The sequence below is a fragment of the Rousettus aegyptiacus genome, unplaced genomic scaffold (assembly GCF_014176215.1).
Source record: "Rousettus aegyptiacus isolate mRouAeg1 unplaced genomic scaffold, mRouAeg1.p scaffold_m13_p_16, whole genome shotgun sequence".
Taxonomy (NCBI): Eukaryota; Metazoa; Chordata; class Mammalia; order Chiroptera; family Pteropodidae; genus Rousettus; species Rousettus aegyptiacus.
Window position 1 is genome coordinate 49460771 of NW_023416291.1, and position 20147 is coordinate 49480917.

The window sequence follows — 20147 nt, forward strand, 5'->3', positions numbered from 1 at the left end:
CCACCAATGAAAGGAATTTTAAATAAATTTCTCAAGACACAGACAACAATAAAGTTATTTCTAGAATAAACATGTATGATAAAATGCCCAAGGGAAGCACCAAAATAAGAAAAAGAAATAAAAAGCCTATAAATTTCAAATCAGTAACCAGAAAGTGATGAAATAAAAATAAAACAATTAAACAATTTATCATATATATATATATACACACACACACATACACACACACACACACACACACACACATACACACACACACACACACAAAGAAGACAATAGTGAGCACCAAGAAACGTTATCGAAACAAGTCCGAAGATATCAATCGTTATAATTATCTTAACCCATTCAGGCTGCTATAAGAAAATACCATAGGCTTATGGTATTTGTGGGTGGCTTATAAACAACCGACATTTATTTCTTACAGTTCTAGAAGCTGTAAGTTCAAGATCATATTACCTGCAGAGTCAGGGTGTGGTGAGGGCTTCCTGGTTTATAGACAGTTGTCTTTTCACTTTATCCTCACACAGCAGAAGGGCTTAGGGATATCTGCAGGTCCTCTTTTATAAGCACGCTAATCCAGTTAAAAAGGGCTCCACCCTCATGACCTAAACATCTCCCAAAGGCCCTATCTCCTAATACCGTCACATCGGGCATTAGAATTTTAACTCATGAATTTTGGGGGAACACGAACATTCAGATCATAGCAATTATAAATATCAATGAACAAGTCTATCAATTAAAAACAGAAGATGTGAGATTTCTAAAATACATTAAGAGTAAAATAACATAATTTATATGATAACAATATTTTTATCATCTCTTCTCGCCTTACACCGTACATCCTTCCTTACTATTTGTCCTCAAGCTACAGTCAAGTACTGAAATGACTTCATAAGGTATATTAAGATTAATTATCAATAAAATAAGTTCACACTTCTGTTTTAAGAAGTCAAATTTGTGCTGACCAAGTACTGCAGATGAGAAGTATATAGAGTTTCATCTCATACTGTACTTAGAGTCAAATGCAAAGGGTTTTCTTGTTTCTACTTTTTCAAATTTCAAAAGTACATGCTTCTTGGAGATATCTTGCCTTTGTTTTACAATATAGACTCGAACAAAAGTAATGCCCAGTATAGCACCTAAGCAAAGTCATTCAGTCTTGTGAATAGAAAAACTAAATATCCCTTGGGCATCAACTCTTAACTCAGTCTTCAAAAGAATGTATAGGAACCTGAAATGAAAATTAAAACAAATTACTTATTAGATATTTCATTCTGAAGTTTTCAATCTCAAACAAAAACCTTGAAAATGTATCCCTTATTTGAATACAACCATCAATACCAAAATTATTATGTTCATATTTAAATAAAAATATGTCATTGCTGTATTACTTCTCTCTCCTACCATCTCATAGAAAGAGATCTACAATAAAAATGTAATAGGCTGATAAATTATTCATTTTTTCTGTGAAATAATATTTTGGTTAAGATAAATCTTATTCAAGATTGAATTAAGTTGGCATTAAAATGACGAGATATTACTTTTTCAAAACTATCAGCTCTCTTCAAGATTAGCAATAATGCACTGCCTCATAAAGTAATTTTAATCATAAAATGATTAAAGAAGTTAGAAGAATTCAAACTTTCTAAATATATTTATATTGGTATCACTCAAAATTAGTTTAATATGATAATATGTTACTGCTGTACCTTTGAAACTCCAAATGTGATCATTTGTGAATTCTTGTATGAAAATGAAAACTTTTGTTTTAAATATTGTAATATTATTCAGAGTTTTGCCTTCACAATTATTTCAAAGTTAAAGCACAGTTTTGTCAACAGCAAAGAAGGAAAGTTGAAGAAATATAAACAAAATATAACCTTGATTTCAGTGCTAAAAGAAGATAGAAAGCTACACATTTTTAACTATGTACTCAAAAAAAAAATGAACTACGAGACAAAATTTGTTTTCTGATTAAAACACACACACACACACACACACACATTTACTGACTTGGTAGTTTTTACTATGCATGTGTATATTTTTAGAGAGAAATTATATCTCAAAGAAGAGACTTGGTCCCTCACTAGAAGAGAGAATCCCATGTCATCAAGCCTGCCGTAGAGAGAATGGGAGGGTTCTTCCTGCCCCTGATCTCAGGAGGTGCTCACCCTGATGGTGCCTGTCTACTTCCTTGGTGTGCCTTTCTGGATTTCCAATCGATAACCCCTTTTACATTCAGAAAATTTAATTATCACTTTAAAGATAATTACACAAATTTGAGGAGAGTTACTAAGGTTATCAGGTAAAATTTAATAAAATTTTTGGAAACACTTTTGTTCCCAGAGTTTTGACCACTCAGGTTAGTGCCTTTCTTAATTTACAAGAAGGTACAGTAAAGTCTAAGAAAGAACCCTGTTAGATGTGCATAGTAATAGGAAAATTATTTTGATTCCAACCAATTCAAATGTTGAGTCTTCAGGAAACAATAGATCTTGATATTTTTGTTTACTGTAATGGTCTTGTAAAAAAAAAAATCCCTGTTTTTTTTAAATTTTATAATACCATAATAAGGAAGTGATATTATTTTCTCCATGAAAGAATTTTACAATGATTAAAATAACTACTTAAAGTAAACTACTGGTATAAGTATAGGACATATGCTTTAGAAAGGTGAAGAGTTAATTCAGTAAGTTCTGTCTTTTTAAACCTTATTTTGTTAGAAATAAAGAATGGGAAGATTAAAAGTTGTTCTATAAGTTTGCCATATACAATATATTTTCTTTTTTACATTCTTTGTTCAATTTGCTGAAGGTAAATTCAGACTCACTATGTATATTCACTTATATAATTTAAATGATATGTGATCACTTGTATCTAAAAAATCATAAGCACAGTGGGTCAATGTTAGGCCTTTTTTGCTTCTAAGAAAATAATTATATATTTTGAATGTTAATTTTTTAAAAGTTAAATCATGATTCTCATACAGATATAAAGTAAATGTTAAATTTTAATGAACTCATTATTTATAAGGAAACTATGCAGATATTAAAATCAGTTCAAAATGTCAAACAGCCACACATTTATACAGAGTAAACAATTATAGAAGTAAACCTATAGACAGACATGAACCTGGCTTTTTCCATGAAGTGGGGAGAGAAATTGGTTAATTCTCTTCCAGTCAGAATTCATTTGCAAGTCCATAGACAGGATTTATTTTTCATTAGTATCAGTTATCTGCAATTTACAGGATAGTAAAATACCTCAAAGGCAATGAAGGGCTAAAGTCAGATAACCCAGAAATTCATGTTATAAATAATGAAAAATTTCCACTACAGAGACCTAATAATTTCTTTGCTTATTCCAGACTTTTTAACCAAACTATACTAGAAATCAATATGTGGCCTAAACAATACACAAATTATACAAAGTGACAATCTTTATATAGAGATTATATAAGCTACTGTCATTTTAATTATAGAACCAAGAAGAAATTAATTTAATTGAATAAAAAATTAAGATTTTTATATCTGTTGTCTTTAGAAATGTTACATACTTTAATAACTTTTTTCTTGTGTAAACATATTCAAAACCCACATGATTTTAGATTGTAACAAAATTAACGAGAAAAGCCAAATTAATGCAAAAGCAACTTCTCATCATAGAAAGTGATCTTGAATTTGTCTTTGACAAAGCAACCCATAGGCTTTTTCTGAACATAAATGAGTACCATATCAAAGGAATATATCTCTACATGTACTGTTATTACTTATATTGATATAACCACAGATTTTGTTTTATGTCGATACACACATCCTGGCATATGATAAAAATTAAAATGTCAGCTGGATTTCACAGAAAATTTTGCATTTCAAAGTAAGGCAACATCCCTTTTTTCTCATAATCTTCTATCTAATTTGCAGCAGTTAGTCAACACTTTTCCATTTTTGCGAAATGAATTTTGAGTGCAGAAAGTCATGTGATGAAAGCATCTTCACGCCTTCCACTGAGCTAATCAATGCTTTAGCAATCCCTTTTTAAAGAAATCTTAATACTCCTTAAAAATGTTCACGGTCATGCTTTGACCATGGTTATCTTAATTTCACTCTTTACGAATCCCCCTCTGTTATCAATCATACCTTCAATTGTCATCATAGTCCAATGACTCGCAAGTCCAATTCATCAAATCTCTCCTTCCTTCTAAATTATAGAATTTCTGTACTGTTTCCTTTCCCCTCATTAAGGTCTCTACCAGAGCATTCCACAATTACCTCAAACTCACCTTATTTAAAAACTAATTTGTCATTTTCTCTATATTTATTTGTTCACTGTTTCATAAGCCCAGTTCCTACCTATGGCATACATAGTCTACACTTAAGGTAGGTACTTTCTAGTATGAATTAGTCTGTCTCCTCCTAGTCTCATCCCTTATATAGTTTGTCCTCTGCCTTTTCGATTTCATAAATATATTTGTTCCAGGTCATGTGAGCTATTGTTAAAACATTATGCATACTCATAAGAAAGTACATGGTTTAACAGATATTTGGTCCTTGTCTTGTGTGACTATGTGCGAATTAAAAAATTGAATAGTGTAGTATTTTTAAGGTACTACATAATGCTAAGGAATTGAACAGTTAGTATTCGTAATCTTCCAGAAAACAAAACAATAGACATTGCATATAGGTTATACGTAATTAAATGTTCTTACTATATAGTATTTTCTGTATGTTACTGAAATTTTAGAGAACAGTAAGAGTCCATTTTGGAAATATTCCAGAAAGTCATTATATAGTAGAGAATGGCAGCGTCACATCCAGCTGAAGAAGTATCCATTTGACCATTGAACTATTTAACTACTAGAACCACGTCTTACTAGAGAATGTTGAGTAATCCTCTTCTCCAGAGGGACACAGAATGGTAAAACTTTTTATATTTATTTAGTTGATTTGGAGATAGTGGGAAGGTAATTAATACTAACATCCATGCTATGACCAATGAAAACACTAAATATCATATGACACTCATAAGACAATGTCTCCGGAAGGTCAGCTGTGCTTAGAAGAAGTAATGACGATTAACTCATAGTTGTGAATACCACAGGGATATGGCTTTTTTTTCAGGTTACAACTATTCAGATAAATTATTTATTCATGATCATTGGATTGAGATAAGAAAATTTGATACATAAAAGACATATAAAATTCATTCTGAAATCCAACAAGTTATAAATCGTTATATATATTAATCCATTTCAAGATTAAGGCTGTATGAAAGTATCACTGTTGTGATGTTTAGAATGTAGTAGTATTTGAATATTTAGAGTTGATTGAAATTAGATTTATTTTGGAAAGAATATTTCTTGATGTTAAATTTGATGGGATAAAGAAATGGCCAGAGGTTGATGCCCAATCATGACTATCATCCCTTTGCTTGGCAAAAAAGAATGAATAAACTAGATTGTGTGTGTGTGTGTGTGTGTGTGTGTGACAGAAGTTCTATTTTTCACTATCACTTTTGTATTTTTCTGTGATAAATGAAACAAAAAGTAGCCGAGATATTAGAAAGCAAGAAGCATAGGAACTCTCGACTGCATAAGATGTTCAATGACCAGAAAAAAAAAAAACAACACAATTATGCTTATAACTAGGAACTTTTAATACCAAATTAGTCAAAAGACCCAGGGCTCCTGAATAAACTTCAGGAAGAAATTAACTCAACCTTTACCTCTACCATATATACATTTAGCATTAAACTTAATGCTTAAGCAAGAGTACTATATTCCTTCCTGTAACAGTACTTTTCTGGGTTTTTTTCCAGACCAAGTCACTACGCTTAACGGCTGCTTAATCTGTATTTCTCATGTAGCAGCATTACAGTTTTTCTGTAATTGTTGTTTATTAAGTTTGCCTGGTAATTGTATCATTATTTGATTTACATTTTTTGAAATTGCTTTGTTATGTATGTACATAATCATGGTGTTCAGGCAAACTTGGTGAGTCATTCATGTCATTATTATATAATGTCCCTAATGATTGTCAGGAAAATTAAAAATCTTATCAACCAAAACAGCTCTTCATCTGAACAGAAAAAAAAGGCTTTAGTACTAAGGATGCATATTGGATTTGATGCATGCAGGGAAAGAATATTTCTTTCCCTCAGCATATTAAAGTTTTTAACAAGATTTTACACAAATGTTTAGAATAACATGCAAGAGAGAACAGTTAAAGCTTCTTTATCTTCTCAAGAGACAAGTAGATGCACCTTCTGAGTTCTGTAATAGAGTCATAAGTTTCCCAACTTTTTATGTAAAGTCAAATGCCAAGCCTATTATTGGGCTTACTATGTTTCTAAGAATATGGTATGGTAATTGTATTAACTTCATAGGTGTATTATAAAGATTGAACAAATTGTCTGTAAAACTTAGCCCCGTGTCAGTACACAATAATTGCTGTGTAAATATTGGATTAAAATTATTACGTGCCTATGGCTTCACAGATATAAATAGTATGCTCTGCAGCATCAATACAAACACTAAAATTTTCAATGAAAACCACATTTTTGAGTGATGTGATAAAATTAATGAACAAGATTATTTCGTATTCGAGAGATCTTCTCTTAATAAAGTTACACAAGGCTGAGTTTCCGCTACATTTGATGCAATAACAGACTTACATTTTTTGTAAACTGGTTAATTTTTCACAATTTGCATCAAATTATTTAAAAATCAAAGAATGTCTTTTATATATTTTTGCTGCTAGAATTAACATAAATTCAGGCAATATAAATCAAAATTCATAATCTCTATAAAACACCATCTACCACAAAAAGAACAATAGGACCTGTGTCATATATTATTTCAAGCAGTATGCACTCATATTTTAAGAACACTCATGGGATTATAAGAAGATGGACAGTCTTACATATTATGTACAAAATATTTGTTGTTTGCCAGAAAAAAATTATTTATTAGAAAAAAATTTAATTCACAAAGTTTTTAATAATATTAGCTTTCATATATTGTATAGGAGGTAAGCCTTTTCACATGAAGCATATATTTTCTGGGTTCTTACTCAAAAGATAATAACTTAAAAATTGTTAAATTTACTAAGCATCGAAATAACACATTTAATTAGTTATGATAGCTAATACTCTAAGTTGTATTTACATCTGGTAAAATAAATTTGTATTTTTTATTTAGGTCTCTGAGAATTCTAGATTATCGATTTCAACATTACATTGAATTCTATTTTATTTTGTTGTGTTTTCTATCAGCATTCTCTATATCTTTACTTTATGTGACTGTGTTTTGGAGGATGATGAGCTAAGGTAGTACTAGTAATAGCTAAGCTGTGTCATCTTTAAAGAATATAGTTAAAAAACAGGACAGAGTGCCTAACCTTGCCCTAAAACATTTTAATTAATGTCGTGTCAGAGTTAAGAGAGCGAAATGACGTGGTAACTAGAGCACCTTTCTTTAAATTTAAATACATAGTCACATTTGCCAAACTAAAAAATCAAATCCTTTATTGCTACTGCTTATATAGATTTATAGGCAGTTGTCAATGTGAGTATGCCATTTAATTCACCAAAATTATATCACAAGTAGCAAATATTTAGAGAAGGGATGTTTAACTCATAATGCTTTCTTTTATTTCCAGTAAGATTAATTCTCAAAGCTGATAAGTAAGCACGTCAATTAAATTGTGTTTTTTAATCATTGTCCTTTAACTATTCAGCAATGCTTAAAGAGATAATTAAACGAAGCCAAACCAAATTTCACGTGTGGAGAGAAAGGGGGAAGGATCAAGGAACCAATATCTCGTATAAAATATAGTCATCTATTAACTTAAAAATTTTCCTGTAAAACAGAAATAAGATACCAGTAAACCCTGATTAGAATGGTGAAAATTTACCATTTGAGCGCACCTGATACTGGTGAGGATACGGAGCAACAGAAACTCTCACTCATTGCTGACAGAACACGAAAATGGTACAGCCACTTTGGAAGACAGTTTGGTGGTTTCAGACAAAACTAAACACCATCTTACTACCATTCGATAGTTAGACTCTTTGGTGTTTACCCAGAGAAGTTGAAAAGCGATATGTGAATATGTGTTTACACTAGAGAATTCCTAGAATTAGAATAATATCTGAAACAGGGTAGATTTGCATTAATTTTATGTATAACTGTAATATACTTTTTAATAAGAACATTTAAGTCATGTTTATGTAACACAGGCCAATTTAAACCTTATCATTTTGACATTTAAATCGATATTTTAGTTAAAGATTTGTTTGTTTTAATTCTATGCAGACTACTTTTTAACCAAGATAATTTTAACTCCTTTATACACAGTTTAACAACTTATAAATTAACATAAATATAGTAGTTTTCTCTGTTAACTTCATTCTTATAAGCATACTAAAATTTTGACATATTCTTCATGCTATAAATATAAAATCTTTTCTAAAAATATGTAAAAGTTTTCTATTAGCAATTTTTGAAGTTTGAGGAAAAATACTTTTAATCTACATTCTAGTAAATGCATAGAGTTGATACTAAAATAAAAACACAACTCTTTGATTTTTTAAGATTTCAGCTTATACTGGAATCAAAATCATCAAATTTTAACTGTAAGTGTTCAAAATAGAAAAATGGTATTCTTATATACTTAGATTTGAATATTTTTGTGTTAAAAAAATGGTACTTTTTATTGGTGGATAAGAGGGATGGATAGCAGTGTGAATTCAAAGAGATAAATTACAACCTTTGGAAAACATGTAATACTAAGCATAATTGACATGATCTATAATTTTTAGCACTTATGTACTCAAAACTGATGGCTGTACTATCAGATACATAAAATGTAATTATCTTCAGTTTCATAGTGACTTGAAGAGGCAATTCCAGCTACACAGGTGGGGCCATTTGAATGTCAGAGATTCTGTCTGCATCCTTCTAGGCCCCACAAGGGCTGATAGATTTTACCTGTCATTATCAAATGACTCTGAATCAAAATTCAGCATAGCACTTGTGTCACTGTATTTACGGAAAGAAAAAGGGTACAGCTACTATGACATAGCGACCTCCTTTGTCTTGTTCTCAATGTCTAGGACAAGGACTGCAGAGAAGATTTCCTACTGGTCACCCAAAGCAGGAAGTGAATTCATGAAAGAATTCCATTCCTTTACCCATACCAATCTAGCACTGCCTGCTGATTAAGTTTTAAAGAATCCTACCTAAGCGAGCAGTTAAACAAACAAAAATATCTTACCTTTCTGCCTGATGTTATTCTTGGATGAGGCCATGATTTCTAAATATCTCTCGATGTTTATTAACAAATATCTATTCTTCATTAATAATTCTGGTTCTTCTTTCACTTTGAAACTTATTTACAAATCCTCACTTTGTTTTTATTCTTTAACCCATTGTAATATGAATTCTGCTCCATTTACTCACTAAAATTTTTCTTTAAATCACCAATTACCTCCAATTTAAAAAATCCAGTGGGTATGTTTTATTGTTTTTCTTACTTTCATTCTGAGACATTTGATATTTTATCTTACCCTCTTTCTTGAAAAATTATTTTCTCTTTACCTTCCTCCTCTTTAATATTTTTAAAATAATTTTCCTGCTACTTCTCAGATACTACATTTTTTTCCCCTTTTCAAGATCTACTTTCTCTACCTGCAATTTAAGCAGTGATATTACCTGGAGTTTAGTATTATATTTATCTTTCATTTTACAAATAATCCTTGGACAAATTTACCAAATCCATGCATAAGTTGATTTTAAAATTAAGTTCCAAAAATGAGAGAAGTAGAGAATAAAGGATAAAAGAGATATCACTTGTATGCAAAAATAATTCTGCTTCTTTCTAGCTCTGTAACTTTGATCAAGTTATTTAATCTATCTGCGCCTTGGTTCATCATCGGTACGATGGTGATCATTATATTGTCTATCTTTTTTGGATTGTTGTGAGGGTTAAGTGATTTAACATGTACAAAGTTCTTGGCACATAGAAAGCTTGCATCACATGTAATCTATTATTAATAACAGATGCATCTATTTATTACTTAAAAAATCTGTAACATTGATTTTTTATTAAATCTATAAATCCTACGGTTTTATATAATTTTATGTTTATTGTACATTTCTATAGGATATGGATAACTTAACTTCAATGCTTTTATTTTTATTTTATTTGGATTGCCATCAAAGCTCATTCTTGGACCTAGGAAATTTATAATTGGAAACAAAAATATTAATAGCATTCTGACAATCATACTTCTTGATTACATCAGAACTCTAGTGTAACATTCCAAACCGTATCCCTTTACCCATTTTTTAAACATAGTTAAAAGGTTTCCAGTGTTTAAATTCTATTTTCTTTTTTCTTACTTTTTAAAATATATTGTTTAATTTTTAAATTATAGTTGATATACAATATTGTATTAGTTGCAGATGTACAACATAGTGATTAGAAGTGATCACCTCAATAAATCCAGCATCCATCTGACGCCATACATAGTTATTACAATATTATTGACTATATTCCCTATGCTATATTTTATATCCCCATGGCTGTTTGCCGACTACCAATTTGTACTTCTTAATCTCTTTCTTTTTTTCACCTACCCCCCAACCTCCTCTAATCTGACAACCACCATGATGTTCTCTATATCTATGATTCTGTTTCTATTTTGTTTGTTCGTTTTTTTTTTAGATTCCACATGTAAATGAAATTATATAGTATTTTCATTCTCTGCTTAACTTATTGCATCTGCCTCTCACTATTTCCGACTCCTTGTTGCCAAGGGCCACAGATCTGCTCCTCCAAACTCCACCGATCCACACTTCCCTTGTCAGTCTAATAAAAGGAGCTATAGATCCAAGGTCAAATACAGAAATTCCAGGTAGTGCTATTGGAAAGGCCTACTTATTACCCTTTTACCCATTATTTTCATTACACTTTTCTCTGTCTTCTTGAAACACACCCACATGCACACACACACTTACACGCATGCATACACACATTCATAAACCTACACTCACACACACACACACACACACACAAACATCTGAATGCTGCTTTTGTGCAGCTTACAAGGACACCAAAATTGCTACCTATCCCTCTAGATTTAATTACATCTCTCTTTCAGTGATTTTTTGCTATTATAAAAACATTCTTGTTAGTATTTTTTACTCAGTCAATACAAAATTAAGTCAATACAAAATTGACTTAATCTATGGCACAAAGTTTATTCTGTTATAAAATAAGAAGTTCTTGACAGAATTGCTAAACAATGAAATTGATGAACAACAGTAGTCATTTCACTGGCTTTGAAAAGCAAGGTGAGCTCTCATCTCTCCAGCAGAGAGTGTTTTCCATTTTGCCTTAAAAGAGAACGAGGCTTCAAATATTGTTTTTCAACCCATGCTTCTTAAACATACATTAAAATTCTTTAGAAATCTCCTTTTAAAATGCTAGATTCTGTCAATTCCTAATTGTCAAAATGGACTACAAATATAAAGTTAATTTTTTCCCTTAAAAAGTATGTTGTAAAGAATTCTTAGATAGTATAATGTCTACTCTTTCATTTATAAATTACATTATGCGCTGTATTTTCTGTCATATAGTTTATATAGCATTTGCTATCAGTAGTGTGCATTTCATGTCAATGCCTCATCTAAATACACTATTATAGGACTATTGTGAGTAAAATCCTTTGTAAAATAATTGTGCGAAGATTTTAAAACAATTGCAGTTATTCCTGAAGACATTAAGCCATGTTTTCACTACTGTGATGGTTCTTATACGAGAGACACAGAAAATCTGCAATGTGTTGTTACATCAGGAAGCTTATACTTTAGTTGTGGAGATGAAATTTGGAAAGTTAAAACTTCAAGATACAAAATGCAAATATATATATCATATTATACACTGAGTGCTCTAAAAGAAGAGATAAACGAATATCAGAAAAACAAGTAAAGACTTTTGAGAGAATATGACTATGAGCTTAGTGTCATTAGAAATAGAATTAAGAGAAAATGTAACTCCTTATATACACAAATACACATACAGAGGAACTTCTTAAAAAAATTCAGATATATAAATATACTTCCAATTAAAAAATGTGCTGTAGTATTTTGGAGCCAAATATATATGCATTTAAGTGCAAAATTCAGCACAATCTAACCCTTTGCCACTGGTAAGTCATTCTATCTCTCTGTGCCTCATGTTCAAAACCTGTGAAACGATCAATATAGGAACTTATAATGAAGATTAATACTGAGATACCATTTAAGTACTAAAGCCAATTGGAGCTATTATGTGTTTCTTTGTTCCTCATAGAACCAATGACTTTGATATAGAAAAAAACACAGTAAATATATTTACTAGATTTGATAAAAATTAAAATCTTCTATCCTGCCATGGAAGAAGCCCATTTTTTCTTGCAAAGTTTGTAAAGTATGCAAAGTAGAAACACAAAAATTATGTAAAAGTATTATATATAAAAAACAGCTTCTAAACATTGATAAAATAAATTATTCGTTTTTGAATAATGCTTGGAAAATAACTTAGTTCTCTTGTTACAGGGGATAACTGCAAGGCTACTGAATACAGCAAGATGAAAAGCATGCTTTTAGATTTACAAAATCAAAAATATATTACACAAGAAAATGAAAACCCTAATGGTGATGACATATCCCGGAAGAAGTTATTGGTGGATCAAATGTTTAAATATTTTGATGCCGACAGTAACGGACTTATAGATATTAATGAACTAACTCAGGTACGATTAACGATTGAATTAACAAATTTATTTAAATATGGCATATGCAATATATTTACATCTGTGTGAACTTATTCTATGTTAATGAAATATATATTTAATCTATATTATTTGAGAGTGTGGGCATAAATATTTTTAAGAGTAAAATTTGACTAATAGTAATGTTAATTTCGAGTAACTTTATATGCTTTTTCAGTTTAAAAAAGAGATTTATTTTTGAGAGGTTTCTGTACCTTAAATATCTAAAGGAGTTACCAGTTATTTCACAGAATTTATAAGATGATATCTCCAGATATACTCTGGAACCTCTGTAATGTTTAATTTTGTATCAATCAGTAAAAGCTTATTTATCCAGTACTCAAGAGAACTATTGATCAGCAATTGAGCACATTTACATAATGTAAATAAATGATTTAAGATGGTGTTAAGTTACTGACATATTCTAGTACTTTTTCAATAATCAAGGATCAATTATAATATATTTAATTTCCATTTAATATTAAGTCACATTATTAAATTTTATTTCTGGAAAATTGTCATCTAAATAATACTTGTTATGAAAGAGTATATATTAATAAAGGAAAAGTTCTTATGTGAACCATTTAGAAAAATAGAAATATTTTTATGTGTGTGTCACTGAGACAAACTAGTTTGAAGAAAATTGTAATACCCAGATTAATATATCTAAACTAGTTGTGAATAGTACTGGAAATATAAAATAAGAAACATAAGATTTCTCCAAAAATATATACAGGTTTCAAGAAGTAAAGGAGAGAAAAAGCCATTTTAAGGTATCTAGAAATTGATAGTAGCACTGAGGAATAATGCTGACCTATTCCTAGAGTATATCTTGAGGTAGATAATACGTCTGTGCTTAGCATTTAATACAGTTTAAAAACATCAATAGTATATTTCCATAACCTCATATTATGTAACTTTTATGGTTAATTTTGCGGCTTATTTTAAAAATCTGACATTATAGAATATTGATCTTATCATGCAAGTATTTCTAACCTTTGAAATAGTGTAACTTAGTTTAGAGATTTCATATCAGTGTGATCTTGTGAGCAAATTGACTGTAGTTCTTATCATTCTAGTTAAAACTTTAAGAGTTTATTTGGGCGAGGGTCATTTTGAAATGGGTAGCCAAACCGGAAGAGGTTAGAAGCACTTCACAGAGGAGAACTGGGGAAAAACTTTTATACAGAAAAAGTGAAAGCGAACTAAGGGAATTATTGATTGGCTATAGCTTAAAGCCAAGTGGCTGTGATGGGTTGTCCTTAGGTTTCAATTCAGTAACCTTGAGACACTTATAGGCTTAGATTCTTGTTTGCTTATGTAGGCACCACTGCATTTGAGGTACCACAGTCTAATGGCCTCCTTGTTTAATTAATTTACAGGCATAGGATACAGGATTCTTGAGGTAAAACGGTATTAGCAGCTTGGAAATTCTGTTCCTTAGGTCTCTCCCATTTCATTAAATAACCACTGGTGGAATTTAAGTAAGCAAATCATTCTCTTGCGATTCTGAGTTTCAATGAGCAGCTGTATTGAGTATATTGATTTAGCTTTTTCTTCATTTAGATTTTTGTCATCTTAATAAGCGGATTCACATTAGGAATGCATATGAGAATGAAATATTTCCCTAATGGGCACACATGCCAACTCTTTATTAAAATAATAAAAAGAACTACTTGTTCACAGGATTTAGATTATTATGTTATACATATTTGACTTAAAAAGCCATTTGCTCAATGACTACCATATGTGAATACATTTACGAAATTAAATAAAAAGCAGGAATAAATAAGACTTGATATTTTTAAGCTTACAGTCTGGTCATGGCTTTGGCATTTTTACAACCTCTGTACATAACATTTTTAGTAAAAATTATTAGAAATGTTACATAGTAAACAAATCCTTAATAATTTTGAGTCGATAAAGCCTATAACAATTTTAATGATTTTAAAAAGGTTCTGAAGTCTAGTAAGCATTTTGGTTTAGTATGAGATCGCTAAAAATTGTTTTGTCTCATAGATAAAAAGCAATTTCAGTGAAGACAAATTGAATACAAAAAAAAGTAAGCACTTGATGGATTGAGAAAAATGGTTAGTGAGGACTACCAGGAAAAGCCACGTTCATTAATCCTGTTTAACACTTTAAAAGCTTATAAACCTGTTAAGTTTTCAAAAAAGGCAGCAGAAACCAAGTGTTTGACTATTGGGAATTTCCTTTCAAGTGCTAAAGGTTTCAGAATAATAACAACAACAATTAGCACTTAGAGAAAGGTAGAGCTTGTAAATGTTGGTTTAAGTGTGACTAGGGACTCAAAAAAAGGTACCTGCAATTTTATCTGGAAACATCAGTAACTAGTTTCAGATTTTCTTAAAAAAAATTCTACTATATACACAAGACAACTGGAAAATTAAAATTTAGTTTTTAAAAATGTTAAACATATTATTTGTAGCATCTTTCCTTGAAAGTGGCAAGGTACACCTGAAAATTTGGCATGCATGTTCGTTCAGAGAACCTCGGTGAGCCACACGGAATGCTTTACAAATAAAATACTTTTCTTCCCACCAGAAGTTAATGTGTTATCTCTTCAGCTGGTCTTCCAAAAGAGTTAAATGTTGGCCTTATTTTATATTATTTCATCTTTTTAATATACCTCTTGCAGGATAGCATCACTTATATATGATCAAATAATTATAGCTAAAATATTAATCATATACTCTGTACTTTCACCTTATTTATTTTTAGAGCACTGCTGACAATCTGTAATCATCTTGTTTATTTAATTTTTTATTACACCTTCCCACTGATCCTCTCTAGAATATTAACTCCATGGAGGCAGAGGAAGGCAGAGGAGGAGAAAGGAGGAAAGTAGATGAGGAAAAGTGTAGAATATTAATTCCATGGAGGCCGAGGAAGACAGAGGAGGAGAAAGGAGAAAAGAAAATGAGGAAAAATGTTCAAAGTTGTAGAAGAGCCAATCCATAATGAGTATGCGGGGAATCTTAAAGCTAACGTCTGGATATGGGCATTCCTACCAAGGGAGTGGTTTTTTTTTCTTTTTTTTTTTTCCTGACTCTTAAGCTTCGTTGTAATCTACATATTTACCAAGTAGAGAAGTGAATATATCTGACAACCTCAACTTCACAAACATGATTGACTTTCTTTAAAATAAGGAAATACCGAGCTTTTGTTCCACTAAAACTATTGTGACATGGACATGGTCATAATTAGCTTGAGAAAAACAGTTTGAAAAAGAGGATAAAGAGATCAGATAACTTGAATATGAGTGGTTATCTGTCCACAAATTCACAGTTGCCATTTTCTCCTGTCTCCACCGAGGAGAGCAAAGAATAAAACATACGACAGGCATATTCCACTCCTCTGTTCTCCTAACCCAGCAGAGCCATAGTCTCATCGATAAGACCTGCCTTGAGACCTTCAAAATCAATGCAATGTATGTTACACATTTTATGAGTCAGTATAATAATCTTGGATTTCCAAGTCATGCCATATCTCCAGAAATCTAGTACCCATACATTTCTATATCAGGGAGACAATCTTCTACGCTGACCTCTGATACCCTTTTCCCTTGTCAGTTTTATTTATTTTGAGATAACTTATTACCTGACATACTCTTTGCTTACCTTGCATACTTCTATGCTTCCCTTTCACTAGAATGTAAATTCCACATGGATTTTAGTTTGTCTTCCTATTGGTTGTTTTCTGAACCTAATCTGACGTACACTTTGTTTAACTTGTATTTTTCTTTGCTTCCCTTTCACTAGAATGTAAATTCCACATGGGAGGGATTTTTGTATGCCTTTCTGTTGGCCATTTTCTGAGCCTAGGACAGTGCCTGACACATAGTAGACAGCCAAAAATAATTTGTCAAATGGAATTTAGTTGAGAGAGATTGATAAATAAAATAAATACTTTACTTTGGCGGCGGTGGGGGCACTTTTTGCTTGTTTGTTTTCTTTTTAATTTTCAATTTGGGAACAAAAAAGAATATACTATCAAATATTGAATCATCTCTGAGTTATTACAATTTCATGTGCAACTGTGACCATTCTTATTATATTTACATTAAGTGTACCCTCTCTTAGCTGCTGTGTGTCTGAGGTCTCTTGATGACATACATTCTCCCCATCTTTGCACCTTGTCACACTGACTCTAAGCTCCTTGGAGCCTAAGATTCATGTTACTTGATCTCTAATCAAGAAAAAAAAAGAAGTATGAAAACTTTTATTTTTTTGTAGTCTTAGCAAGTTCACCAAAACACAGGGAAGTTTGGGATGTATCCTCAATACCCTATGATAGAAAACATGAGAATATAGGTAGCACCCTCAACTAAAGCTTCATCAGATACACTGAAATGATAGTATATTCAGTGACTCGTCTTATCATGGATCACTAGTTCAGAAGTAACATGTGCATTTCGAGGAGCCTAAGGGGGAAGTTTTTGAAACCGGTGCCAGACAGAAAATAAAAGAAGGTCAGTTAACTGTTATCAAAGCCCTACAGGTTTGAATCCCCTGGACCAAAAAAAAAAAAAAAAAATGCTTAATGTAGCACAATATAGTGGGAAGGAAAATCTACTTATATTTTCTGGCATACTTTTTCTCAAAGTCAAACACTTATCACTTTAAGGCTATCAAAACTCTAGTAATCTAAAGAAATTATTCAATAGTGTTGAAAGTACTTCCATGATTTGGAACACCCGGACTATGCCAGATTCCCATCAGGAAACTTACAGAAGGAAAAAAGTTACGAGGAAGGATGTTTTAAGTAGCCTATTTCATTGATCAAAAATAGAATAAATGAGGAAAACATGTATTTAGCATATTAATGAATGAGAGTGAATCGCTTCTCTTCTGTACATGTGCATGGCCCACTGCAGGTGAACAGGGTTTTCTTTAGAAAGGTCGCTAACCAGACCATGAGCTTTTCTAGGGCACTCTCATTAAAACTGCATGCCCAGCTTAATTTCTGTCATCAAGATCCAGCTCTCTTATGCCACAGTCAACATTTAGAAAAAAGGCAGAAGCTTGTTTCTTGGTCTAATGCATGATTTAATTTGAGTTAAATATGAGAACAGAAATAAGTATGAGAAATAGATGAAAACTTTCTCCCCGACTTTCTCTTTTATCTTCATCTCATTGTAAAAAGGTATAAGAATAAATGCCACTAAAAGTATTGTTAAAATAACCAATGAAACTCTGACGTCACTACATCCCAAAATTACCATAATGATCTTTGGGAAGAGCAGAGCGAGGTAAGATCAAATACATCGTCTCCCCTCTGACCCAGGAAAAGTCATTTTGCGTGATCCAACACGTAACAGATGGAGGACAATCGAGAGCTCTGTTGCTTTCTAAGCAGAAATGCAATACTTGCTTTCCCATTAGGCTTATAGGAGAGATGGCTTCAGCCATGGGGTGGCTTTGTTAATCCCTCCAGCCGGACTGTCCTCAAGTGTATCTCTTAATACTCACTATCAGCAATATCTTTTTGTATGGACAAGTTCAAGCAGATAAATATTTCTGACATTTTTCTCCTCTAAGGCAGAAAATATCACCTTAACGAAGGAAATTTGAATACAATATAAAAGAATAGAGAACCCACTGCATCGTACAAGTTGTATTTATCAGTGCATATGCCGCCATTGCATGTCACCACCCAGGAGGCCAGTGTGGGGTCGGAGGTCTTAGTGACCTACGTACTAACCTCCATCCTCAGAGTTGTCTCTAAGGTCATCCACACTCAGTTGTAGATTTAACATAGAAGGATTCCAAAAAGGGTTAGAAAGCTCAAAAGCATCTGAGAATCTTTAGAAATTAGAATCGCTAATTTGCCATTGACATAACAAAGAAAGTCTCAAACATATCTTTCGACCAAAACAAACAGTAACACGTGTGAATGTACCACCATAACGAGCACAGCTGGTGTGGAAATTTGCAGTGACTTATTTGAATAAGAAGCATCTTATATTTAAAAAAAGGCATTATTTTTAACTTTAAATTATTATTTTTGAGTGTTTTATGTTGTCTTGTACCTGTCTATATGTGTATGTATGTATGTATATGTGTGCATGTTTGTGTATGTGTGTGTGTGTTTGTATAACATCTTCAAAACAACTGTGAGAAATAATTGCTATCTTCAATTTCTGATGGAGAAAAGGTTAAGTGATTTGCCAGAGATCATAGAGCTATTAAGTGGCATTGGCGGGACCTGAATCCAGAGCTGGTTGACTTTACAGCCTGTTTTCTGATTCCACTGCACAACCTCTTAAACAATACACTGTGAAACACAGCTCCAAGCAGCACAAACTACTGAGACTGTATGTGGGAGAACATGAAAGACCATGGAGCGGCTATACAGCTCCCCAGACTGGATAGGAGTGTTTGAAAAATCTTGGGGAGCTCTTTTATATGACAGGCAACAGTCAAACGCAGTAGAGTATATTAAAAACCTACAGCCTCTGTCCATAGGATGGAGCACAGAGTAGAAAAGCACTCTGATGCTTTTCCTCACCCACGCTCGGATAGATTTTCATCATCAATCGGTGCATTAATTCTATCTGGCTCCTGGAAACAGTCATTTGCTTAATAGCTCCTTTGTGACCAAGGGAGTTAATACATAATCCCAAATGGCTTTGCTTCCAGCTGGGGAGGAGTTTAGACAGAGGAGAAAAAAAGACTAACTTCATTTTTCACAAATAATACAAGGACAAAAGTTGGAGCAAAATACTTCACTAGTTTTGTTGGAAAAGAGCCCTGTTTTATGTTGACATAGGTCACTGAGACAAAAGAGGCAATTTTCATGTGGAGGTATTTCCTTGAGTCCGTGTAAATGTAGCAAAGAAAATGAATGAAATACAAAATAAAAGGTTGATATTTACATTTTCTGTGTCATGTAAGATTTCTGTATTCGAACGTTTGGACTAAACTCTAAGTAGCCATCTTTATAACTTTATATCTTCGAAACTGTTAAAAATAATTATCCAGTAACTGAAAATCAAGTTTTTCACAAGATTCAATTCTTTTCTGACCTGCACACTTAAAATGATCTATTAAATGATTATTACATATAATTAATTATAAGATAGAAATGTTAAGACACAGATGTAATTGTATGGTTATAATTTTCTCATCAGGTGATAAAACAGGAAGAACTCCTTGGCAAGGATCTTTCAGATTGTACTTTGTATGATCTACTGAAATATGATGACTTTAACTCTGACAAGCACCTGGCTCTTGAAGAATTTTATAGAACATTTCGTGAGTATGATTCATTCTCTAATTCCTGTTGTTGTTGTTTTTTTTTCCTATTAT

At 31.8% G+C, this 20147-nt stretch overlaps 1 protein-coding gene across 5 annotated transcripts in view; it reads left to right on the forward strand.

The window, feature by feature from the left end:
* Nucleotides 1-20147, forward strand: part of FSTL5 (follistatin like 5) — a 798802-nt gene that overhangs the window by 571598 nt on the left and 207057 nt on the right. For all 5 annotated transcript variants that reach the window (XM_036233987.1, XM_036233990.1, XM_036233989.1 and 2 more), the window contains 2 exons: nt 12602-12798; nt 19970-20093. In XM_036233987.1, the coding sequence (XP_036089880.1) occupies nt 12602-12798; nt 19970-20093 (321 nt within the window). The remainder of the gene's footprint in view (nt 1-12601; nt 12799-19969; nt 20094-20147) is intronic.